Source organism: Lissotriton helveticus, chromosome 8 (assembly GCF_964261635.1).
Source record: "Lissotriton helveticus chromosome 8, aLisHel1.1, whole genome shotgun sequence".
In the NCBI taxonomy this organism is placed as follows: Eukaryota; Metazoa; Chordata; class Amphibia; order Caudata; family Salamandridae; genus Lissotriton; species Lissotriton helveticus.
In genome coordinates this window covers 722,576,156-722,587,835 of record NC_136069.1, presented here as the reverse complement: position 1 = coordinate 722,587,835, position 11,680 = coordinate 722,576,156, and the positions used below count along the sequence as shown (strand labels likewise).

Below are 11,680 nucleotides of genomic sequence, written 5' to 3'. Positions count from 1 at the left end.
AAATATTCCGTTAAAATTGCACCATGTAGGATCGTTTTAACATGGGATCTTTTCAACTCTAAAAGAGTATCCCAGCCTTCCCCTTGTGTTAGAACCTGGGTAATTGTTATGATTCCGAGCAATGATGGCCCTCTGAGGATTGCTGCAGCTGCATCATCCCCAAATGCCAACCCCTGTTCCTCAGCCATATCAAAATGGTTGGAAATCCCAACCCGTAATACCCACTAGGGTTATAATGGATGTGAGTTCAGGGAGGACAAAATTAAAAAACAAACCCCTGCGGCTCTCTTCACTGGCACTGGACTCCCTCAAAGGCACAGTCCAGAATCCTGGAACAGTCAGGGGGGTCCTCTTTCCAACTGCCCCTGACGCCAGGCTCCAGCACCAGTCTTCCTCAGCAATCCCACCCCCCAGTAAGAGCTCCTCTTCCTGTGCAAGATCTTTTAAGAAAACTTGGAGGGGCTGGCAGGAAGGCACTTCTGCCCTATCCTGCAGAGACACATCACCTCTCTGCCCCTGCTCCTTCCTTCCTGCACAGGCCTCTGGGATACTTCAAGATGACGTCGTCCAGGGGTCTCATGCCACATGGTCTCTGGAAAACCCCCTTTGCCCCTTTGCTACTTCAAGGCCCTATCCCCTCCTCCTCGGCAAAGACACTTGGAGTCACCCTGAATAGTGATCTCTCACTAAAAACACAAGTGGGCCAGGTGGTCTCCAAGTGTTTTTTCCAACTTCGGTAAATTCGGAAAGTGCGACGTCTTTTAACATCAGAAGCCATTACTCAGGTAGTAATCGCGACCGTGATCTCCCATCTAGATTACACAAACTCTGTCTACTTGGGCCTACCGCTTTTACTTCTGAAACGTCTTCAGATGGTACAGAATTATGCGGCTAGACTGATTTTGAATCGCCCTAGATGGCTATCTGCCTCCCCTCTATTGAGGCAACTCCATTGGCTCCCCGTGGCTCAGCGATGCACTTTCAAGACAGGGTGCTTAATTTTCAAATCTCTTCACTGTATGAGCCCAAGGTTTATAGACAAACTAATCATCAAGTATGTCCCATCGCGGAATCTGCGCTCTGCCCACCTGGACCTCTTACAGATACCATCGTTCAGCCGTAAACGCTCTGGAGGCTGCAGATTTGGTACCTTGGCTCCCCGTCTGTGGAACACTCTTCCCTTGGATATTCGGTCCTGTCGGGACTTCCTTACATTCAGGAAAGCATTAAAAACCTGGCTTTACATTCAAGCATATCAATAGAATCCCGGATACCCCTTGCTCAAGTATTTTCTCTGTCTGTCAGCGCCAAGAACCCAATCGGTGTTAGCGCGCTCTATAAATCATTTTTTAACATAACATAACAAGGCCCGGACCCGGAGCAGGCATGGTACCTGGCACCGGGTGGCAGCTGCTGAAGGATAACCTGCAGCTTCACCCCATCTCGCCCTCCTGGATAGAAGACCTTTGCCCTTGGGAATGCTTGCATTGAAGGGCTAGGCCTCTGATGCAACACCTTGGGGAGGAAGGTAATTAATCCAGCCTGGCAGGGTCACACCTAGCCAGGCTCTGGGTATGAGCTGAGCCAAAGGAATATGACATTTCTGGATGACCCATAAGCAGTACAGATATCGCTTTGGACTCAGCAGAATATTTCTTATTACACAACTTACAGTGTACTTTGGTGCGTGTCTGGAATTTGTAGGCCCTAGCGAACTGAAACTACTCCATGTGGTCTCTGTTTCCATAGGAGAGTAATAGAGTGTTCCTACATTGAAACAGTAAAGCACACTGACTTTCCCTTACATGCGTCTCCCCACATTATAATACCTATTCCATGTCACCACCCAACTCTGCCTAATTCCTGCCACACCATTCATTCTATCTGTACCTGCTACTGGGCTGTGCACCACAGAAATCTCCCCCGTGCAGCCCTTACACGGATGCACACACGTGTGCACGTGTGTCCACATGTAACTAGTCCGGTGCCCCTTACCCTGGCTGCAGCATAGCGACCTTCTTTTCATAAGGCGGATACCAGTGAAATCCACATGCAGTCTATTTCATCACGAGTTCACTGTGGGTGAGTCTCAGCTTATGAGGCTCTCCCACAGTAAAAGCTAAAACCTGAGGTGTTCAAAAAGCAAAAAATCCGGGCATCTCAGATGGTCAGAACCACCTTCTCATAGGATAGCATTTGATGTGCAGCGTTGGCCTTGATGGATGAGTAATACAGCCCGTTTATGGGCCCTGGGCTGTCGGCAGTTTTACAGCTTCTCCTCCCTGCACCTTCGCTTTTCGTGCTCATGACCTTCTCTGCAGCCCTCTGTCACTGGCAGCTGTTGGGTGTTGTAGCTGCTCCATGGTGCTGGCTGTAGGCTGGCTCACTGAGGCCACACGTGATTAGCTGCACTCACTCTCCGCTCGAGGGCTGATGCATGCCAGGCTTCTTCTTTGTTGGCTAGATGCTGCTCGTCTTGTTCGCACCACACCAGATGGGCAGCAAGCGGGATCCAGTTCGCCTCCTCGCCAATGTAGTGTTGTAGGCCCTAAGCCCACATGCTAAATTAATAACGACACAGACACCATTACTTTTGGGTTATAACCAGTGCTTTAAATGGGCCGGTACTGACCGGTACAGAGTACCGCCACTTTCCTATTTTGAGAGGGAGAGCACCAGCAATTCTCCACAGAAGTGCAATACTTAGAATTGGAGAGTACCGGCACTTCTCAGAAACAAGCAGGTACTCTGGTACAGAGTACCTGCACTTCTATTTTTCCATTTCAAGCAGTGGTTATAACTGGTCGTGAGCACGTGCGCCCGGACCCTTTTATTGGCAGGGTCACCTGACTGGTGATGCCAGGGATGGATGAGTGTGGGGTTGGTGTAAGCACAGCGCCGCCTAGGGAGGGACTGCTACATGATGTATCCAGCTGGACATTACACCAGGGCACAAGTCCTGAAAAAAGAAGTGGTGAGACGCTGTCACCGGAAGTGACGTCATGACAGGAAGTGACGTCACAAAAGGTGGCTTGCACCATCAGGCTCATTGCCTCCCCTCGCTAACCCCTTAGATGCGATTGCATCTGAGAAGCCAGCGCGTGAGCAGCGTGAGCTCCGATCTCGTCCCAGAGAGGCCAAAGAGTGAAGTCCAGCTGTTTGGCAGGGGGGACGGCGTCCACCCAGTAAAATAAGTGGGGGGACGCCGTCCACCCGCATGGTACCCCGACTCGAGCCCTGCATTACACCCTCTTAATCAGTACTGGTACTGCGCCTCATAGAAACAGTCCATCTAGAACTTTGATTATCTCTCTCCTCTCTACTCCACAGGCTACTGCTTTTTTTCAGTTGGGAATTTTGAAATCCACACTCCCCGAATCTCACTGACTAAGCTAGGCTCCTGTATGTGATATTTAGATTTGTATCGTGAACTTGAGTTTGTGTTTTTTCTCCAATGATACCAATTTTATAGGCTATCTAAGACTTCCTATAGTTTGTTAATGTGTTAACCTAATAATATTTTCTCAGTTTAAACCTAAAATTGTCGAATCGCTCGCCCTTGCAATTTGCCTGTACGAGTCTTTGAAGCACTTTGCCGCCGCTTTCTTACAGCTTATAAAGTGCGTAGAAATATATTTGTTCACATCCCTCAGTTCCTATTGGCAAGGCTGTCTGCCAATCCCCTCGCTCGCTGTGCAGTGACTCTCGCCCTCCTCCTCACACTGCACCAGGAAGTGTTTTCCTTCACCCCAGCCTTCAATACTAAATAAGCCCCGCTGTTGAGCCTCTACGGCCAGATTTCTGAAGGGACCGATGCCCCCAGACACTTAACTGACATGAGGCGCTAGAAGCACAGTGAAGGATTCAGGAGGAAGGGACACGCCCCTCTGCATCACCAACTCTGACATAAATCTGGCTTAACAGTGAAACAGCAGCAAGCACATCCCAGGGCTGGGTGCTGCAGTGATGGCTTTCTGATGCTTTTGAATCTGACATGAAGATGCCTTTTATTGACACCCCATAGGCTCAGATAGCAGAGGGGGGCGGAGCTCAGACGCCCCGAAACTGCTGCCCAGGAGCGGATACCTGAGAGCCAGGGACGCTGCCCCCCCTCCCGCCTCCCTCCATGCCTCTGCTGCGGATTCCGTGCGGGGAGTTGTTACCTCCTGCCACAGAGACTCTGGTGGTCGCCTCGAGGAGCTGAGGGGGCGTCAGCCCCTGTGCAGTTAATAAGATCTGAAAAGCGTTGCCCGGAGGAGGAGACGGGACAACGCAGGAGCCTCTCTGCCTCCCCCTTTCAACCCGAACTGCTTAAAAGATAGACACATTTTTTTGTTTTTTTTGCCCTTTCGTCGTTTCTCTCTGTGCTCTCCCTGGTCTGGACTGGATTTGTTTACCCTTCCTTTTTTCTTGACGTGGCTGCAGTTGCTATGGCTCATTCGCCCGTGCAGGCAGGTCTGCCAGGGATGCAGGTAAGACAAGTTCTTGCCTTTCCCTTGCCTCTTCCAGTCTCTGCCTGCAGTGGCTTGCATCCCTGCATGTGACCAGCAGTTAGACCCTTAAGTGTCAGGTGTTGTTGCCCTTGCACGTGTCTCGCCTTAGTTTCCTTGTGCACAATTGTGCTTGTTTTCTTGCATCCCCGGTTTTATACCATGCACATGTGCTAAATATATGCAAAAATCAGTTTGTGTTTAGCTTTGAAACAGGAAATATATGCAAGGATCAGTTTTGTATTTAGCTTTGAAACGCGATGTCGTTAATTATTAATAATGTAATTAGTGCATTTTTATATACTGCTTTAAATGGAAAAATAGAAGTGCAGGTACTCACTATACGGAGTACCTGTTTCTCATAGGAAAGTGTTGGTACTCTCCAATTAAATGTGTTGCAGCAGTGGTGAGAAGTGCAGGTACTCTCCCTTTCAAGTTAAAGAAGTGCATGTACCCACTGCCGGAGAATGCCTGCCCATTTAAAGCACTTTACGTATATAGTATTCAGACCCCGGGAAGATCCACGTGCTGTAATATACGCTACTATAACTGTAGGTGTCGATTCACCAAAATGCAAGGGATAGCAGAAAGATATACACCATTGAGCCCTGGAGATATCACAGTGTTGAGACATTGCCCCACATTTAGTAGGCCTCCTGGTCACAGTTGAGGCGCTAGTGCAAGGAGTGGGAACTACAGGAAGTAAACCGTGATCAGTTGCTGCCAGTCCCTTTATGACGTCATGGGCGGTTCCTGACACTGTCACCAATAAGGGTGATGTACACAGCTACTTAGCAGTCTTCGAGTCTATGGCTTCCTGTGTCAGGTTTTCACTTTATTGATTAAAGTGCAACGTGGTGGCCCATAGGTTAAACTTGTCTTCTTTGTACTGTGTTATTATAGGGTTCAAAGTATCCAAGTGCAAAGGTGTTAGCTAGAGTTTTCACTTTTCCTTAAAAGAAAGTGGCAATAAACATAGGTTTTCTTTGGACAATCCCCAGTCTAATGAATACGTGGAGAATGAGAACAGAATGGTAAAATGTGTAATACAAAATGCCTTTGTCAAGAAGGCAAGGGCTTGGGCGGTGGTACAAGGTGTTGTGTGGGCATATCACACCTCTAGGAAGTCAGTCACTGGTATCACACCTTTTTACTGATGAGAAGGTGTGAAGCTGGACCCAGTTTTGTACCATGTTGGTTGAGGTACAAATTGGAAGTTTAGCAGAAGGTAAACTTGGAAAATGGGTGGATCCAATATATTTACTCTGAGAGCAATGCGTCTCCTGGGCAGGACAACTCTTGGGCAGACCGTCCCAACCTGGTTTTTCCACCCTCGTCACTTATGCCCTTTCCTCCAGTTTTTTTCCTGGAGCTGACAGTGTGGTTCAGCCTTCCCTGGCTGGATCTTTTTCCTGCTCTGGAAAACACCCCCGTTCCATAGATTGGCATGAGTGGTGGTGCCTGGAACCATGGTAGCTGAGGGTGGAGGTGGGCGTACTGTTTGAGGACATAGGGTTATCAGTCTCTGGGTGAGGACTCACCTCAGATGCATAAAACAGGTGGTAGTAGTCTGAAGTGGGACAGATGCCTAGCAGCTTGGTATGAAAGAAGAAACCTGGAAGTAATTGTAATTGGTAACATTCAGCAGAGTGAGAGCTGCCCTGGAACTATGTCGATGAGCAATTAGGAGATGGTGAAAGAATGGAATGTAAACATGTCCATATGGGAGATGAGGAAGTTGATTCAGGCCTCAATTGAGGGGACTGGTGAACATTCATGAGGGTATTCCATAAGAATGCATAATTATTTTTTGTACCAATTCAATTTGTTTAATTAAAATCTTACAATATAGTAACAGTAATTCCTATTATAATAAATATATTATTAATACAAGTCTGATTTAAAAATGTTAAAAACATACATATTAATTAAATAATCAATTTCATCTTAATAGTTAAATATAGCAGTGTTTTGTATCGAGTGAGTTACTTTGGAATGCAGTTATGTTCACTGGTATTATATAGATTGTGTGGGGGGACAGGCATGGGTGTTTTCAGCAAATGCCAGACAAACACCACACTGCATGAGACATTTTAGCACAGCTTCGACAAAAACTCACTTCCACTACAATAGGACAATTCCAGGCGTTATCTAACAAACATATTGATTGCCTAATATAATACTTGCACCCTACCACTGCTGACCTCGGGAGTGCTCAGACAGTTTGTGCTGAGTAAGCAATCCTCAAGCAAGCTAGCAAAAGGGGCGAAACGTGTTGTGGGATGCTGTTCATTTGTACCATAAGGCGATGTTGATACACCACCTTTTATTAAAGATGGAAAATTGTAAAACACTGATGTAAACCACTGAAGTCATCCTCTTCGAAGCCTGAAAATACAGTAACTGATGCTATATTTACCTGTATTGTTGTTCTCTCAATAAAACAATCTAATTTAATTTACTAGAATTTTTGAATTGTATAATTGCAGGTTCCATTGTGCTGAATACCTGGATAAAGGCCTACCCCGAAGGGATGTATGTCGTTACAACGCATGCTTTTTCCACACATGCCTTTACAACGCAGGTTTTACAACGCAAGTCGTTACAACGACTTGCGTTGGGGGCGCTGGATAGTGAATAGTTTAATTTACTATTCCAACTCCAGTCCCCGTGGATAGTAGGGAAGGTTTTGGATAGTAAATTAAACTATTCCCTATCCTACAGCGCCCACCAGCGCAAGTCAGTGTAACGACTTGCGTTGTAATTCCTGCGTTGTAAAGGTACTGCGTGGAAAAAGTTTCGTTGTAAAGGATGTTTACCACCCTGAAGTTACCCCTAGCATGCCTGTTCATTATTTTTGTAATATTTGGGCAACACTGGGGGTAGCCCTTACACCAGAACCCTTCTCATTCATTCATTTGTTTATGTTTGGGGAACTTATTGTCGCGCGTGAGGAAAGGGGATTATGGGATTGATTCAATAGCCTTATCATATGCCCGTTTCATTAAAAAGGCTTTTAGAATGTTTGAATCTGCCTTGTATGTGACATTAGCTTGTCCCTCCTTTTTGTACATGAACTTTCTTTCACTGACAGCTTGTTACTGGTAAAGCTCTCTGCCAACACATTCCTTGTAGCTGTTTTGAATAAATATTTATTCACATTCCTTCTGGTATACTCCTTGAAAGAGCTTGTTCCATGAGCCTTTTTTTAATTAATAGAACGTTTTATGTTGCTTGCAACGCTATTCAGTGCCCTTGCTTCACGTGTTCTTGAGCCTTCTCAATTTTTATTACAAGGGGAAGGTCAGGCCCGTTTTATGGCACCAACACACGTCACTGGGAGATTGGCAATCATTGTAACAGGTATTGGCACTGCTCATTGAAATACAGAAATCAGATACTATCGCAGGCTCATTAAAATGCCACTGGCCTCCTTTTATGCTTCTAATTGACAGGGTGGCAGGGTCAATCAGTCAAGGCTTTGTATGGTATGACACCAGGCTCAGGCGTTACAAATTAATTTACAATACAGAGATTTTTCAGACAATGCTATTTTGTGATGCAAGAGTTGTATTAACATCAAACAAATGTGTGTAGTAACTTTAATAGGTTGTATGGCATCAACAATTGAACTTGATTGCTTATGCTGTTTACTCTCAACATGTAAATCTGCTTTAAAAGAATGCACCAAGCAAGGTTTACTTGCAGGGAAGTAAAGACGGCCGATTTTGCAGACAGGAGGGATGCAGGGATGATAACTGTCCCTATCATCATCGTCCTTTAGAGAATTTGTAATCCTCCCCAGAAAATCCAAGAATAAAATGCTGATGGGGACATTCCCGAGACATTTCTAATCATAGTGACACTGTGTTTCTGCACGATAAGATCCCTTAGACTTTTACGTTTGTACGGTCCACCCCTCCCTTTTGCTCCATCCCAGGCGTTGTTCTGCGCGGGGGAATTTGTTAGCAAGCCCTATGATGAAGCATGCCACAACTAGTGGGTGAGGGCACTTTTAGCAAACCTTGTATTTTGTCTGCTTCCCCCTCATCCGGACCTATCCTTTTTTACCTCCTTGTCCATTTTGTGTGTTAAAGTAATCAGCTTAACATAGCCAAGCACAGTGGTGGTTTGTAAGTATTGAGTTTATCACTCAGTTCTTGTCCTTCTTCAGGTTGTGGTTTGTAAGTATTGAGTTTATCACTCAGTTCTTGTCCTTCTTCAGGTTGTGGTTTGTAAGTATCGAGGTTATCACCCAGTTCTTGTCCTTCTTCAGGGGTGCGGTGGGGACACGGCGTTCCAAGCAGGCGCCACGCGGTTCTTGAGCCGCTGTGGCAGGCATCACAGGTAGGAAAAGCGATAGGAGAAGCAGTCCCACGAAAAGCCACCAGTCCCCAGAAGAAATGTTACGTTGCACAAGGGTTGGGTGACATGAGCAAGCATGGTCACCAGCCACTTGAAGAAAGGAAGTGTTGTCCCAATGCTGGCATGCACAGGCCATGCACAGCCATCAACCACTTGAAGGGATGGAGCAAGGCAGCGTTGAGGTACACAAGCTTCTCACTCTCTTACAATGCAGAATTGAACAGGTGTCCCTCGTGCCTAGGAGAGGGGCGCGCTTAGTTGCACCACAAGACTGAGCCTCCTCCGGGGCAGCTAAGAGAGGGGACGGATTGAAGGAGGAGGGCCGGTGATGACATCATGGTGCGCAGGAATTCCTGGGAGGAGTGAATGTCACGTTGTGCGCATACTACGGATGCAGCGATGTGGAGTTCAGGCACACAGGCCTTTGGCCGTCATAATGTGCAGGAAAGGATGCAGCAACGCAGAGATCAGGCGCATTGGCCTCATGACCATCACATGCTAAAACGAATGCTGCAAAGCTGCGCTCAGGCACACAAGCCTCTCACATTTGTTGGTTGTAGAACAGTATGTGGTGATGCAGGTTTCAGCCACACAAGCTCCTGTTGACCATTGCGTGCAGAACAGGAGGAGGCAAGCAGGGGCGTAGTTTAGTCTGTGAGATTCAGGGGGTGCGAATCTCACATTTCCCAACTAAACAAGTGGGGAAAACCAACATAGGCACACCGGACCCGATTCTGGGCCCCCAGACTTAACTACCAAGCTAAGAATGCATTTATTTTAGGGGGGCACACTCCAAACACTTCCCCTGAAGCTAAGCTGCTGGAGGCAAGTCAGATTTGAATGCTGTTTGCAAGGGAGCAGACTAGTCAGCTGAACAGGGATTGGCAAATCCCAGTCTTAGCTGGTTCGACTTTGCCGATTTTTTTCAACTTGGACACTTATGTAGGGTGACCAGACGTCCCAGATTTGCCCGGATAGTCCCGGTTTTTCACCATCTGTCCCGGCAGATTTCGGCAATTTAGGCTCATGTCCTGGTTTTTAGAAGGGGTCGACTGAAAACAGTGAAAGACACTTTTTGGATGTTCTAAAACTGTGTTACTTAATAGCTGTTATAAGTAAGCAATTTAATTAATAGGTATGATGTTGGTTGTCAATTATATTTTATTTATTTTCTTAATGCATCTTCTGTGATCCTATGTTGATGAGAGCTGTCATTCTGCGCCATTGCGTGGATAAAATTTTTTATTCCTTCTTCTATTTTTCCCAAATGCCCTGGATTTTGGTTCTCAAGATCTGGTCACCTTACACTTATGGCGAACTCAAATCTCTGGATGAATGGATTTTTCTCTTAAGGTCTTGCAGTCAACATCAGAAGCACTTTCTTCTCAGTTGACATGAAATGGACCTTACTCCAATATGATCGATAGCCACACATACTGACTCTTATTCTCACCTTCACTTGTGTGCAGAGCTATTTGAGTGAAAAGTTGAACTCTGGATATGCTAGAGGGGCCAGCTTATACCCAGTCCTGGAGACAGTTGTTCAATCATATTCAAAGTTTGCCCCAAACATTTGAGATAAACGAATCACATCAACTCATATTTTTCATTGGTTGGCTTCAGCTCCATGGCAAGCATTTAGAAGTGAATCTGGCAGCTTCCTTTTAATGAATCTCGGGTAGGCAGCGTCTGCTCAGAACAACAAACACAGGATATGGGCAATGGGCAAATAACCTAATTCTTACTAAGGACGAATGTGCCAGGCTATGCTTCCTGGCCGTACTAATGTTGTTCTTTAGCCAGGTCCCACCTTGACCTGCTACAAACAGTTCAGTTTCAGTCACTTGGAACAAAGGCTCCTTCCTCTGAATGATGATTCAAGGTCAGACACTGACTGGGCTTCCCTGTACATTCCAGTGGGAATCTGATGAGCTGACACACACATGGGCCACAACATTACAAATTATTTGAGTACATTCCATTTATAGTAGGAAGAATAAGGCGCCCAGGCATGACAAAGCACACTGATTTACCAGGATTATACTACACAAAATATTGTATTACAAAAGTATTGTAGCCTAAATATTAACTACCACAATATTTTGACAGTAGGTAAGTAAATATAGGTAAGCGTATATTTGCTCCCCATATGTGTGCCTTGTTGATTTATATATATCTTCAAGATTTGTAGCTGTAGAGTTAAGAATAACAAATCTATACATACTTATATTCACTGAAAAAAAACAAAGGTTACAGGGACCTTATAGGTACGCCCAGATTTACTTCGTACTAAACCAGTGAAATTCGGCAGTTATAGTTACCGAGCTAATTATAACTTATGGCCCGCAATGCACTGCTTAGGACCTCACATATTACTTCATTCATGACATGGTCAGTGACATCACTGATGACATCACTCATGACATCTCAAATGACATCACTGATGACATCATCAAGTGAATATAAATGTTTTTAAGAGTTTATGGGCGTTAAACAAATTAAGTAACCTACTAAAAAAGTTAAATTAGTACACTAGGTGCGCTCCTACTGAGTGATACTATTTCTAACATATATTATGTGAGTGGCTGTGTGACTGTATCCTTGTGTCTATGGTTGTGTAAGTGGCTCTATGGATGTATAAGTGGATGTGTGAGTAGCTCTGTGGGTGAGTGAGATGCAGTTTAAGTGGCTGTATTGCTATGTGAGTGGCTGTATGGGTGAGTGAGTGCGTGTCTGAATGGTTGTATGAGTGAGTGACTGGGTGTATAAGTGACTGTAAGGGTGTGTGAGTGGGTGTTTGGTTAAGTGAGTTGGTGTATGAGTGG

The 11,680-nt window shown here is 45.6% G+C and overlaps 1 protein-coding gene across 1 annotated transcript in view; it reads left to right on the top strand.

The window, feature by feature from the left end:
• The first annotated feature begins 4,139 nt into the window (after nt 1-4,139).
• STK24 (serine/threonine kinase 24) overlaps nt 4,140-11,680 on the top strand; it is a 587,809-nt gene continuing 580,268 nt past the window's right edge. Inside the window, exon 1 of the mRNA XM_078657516.1 lies at nt 4,140-4,472. Within this exon, the coding sequence (XP_078513642.1) occupies nt 4,431-4,472 (42 nt within the window). The 5' untranslated portion in view covers nt 4,140-4,430. The remainder of the gene's footprint in view (nt 4,473-11,680) is intronic.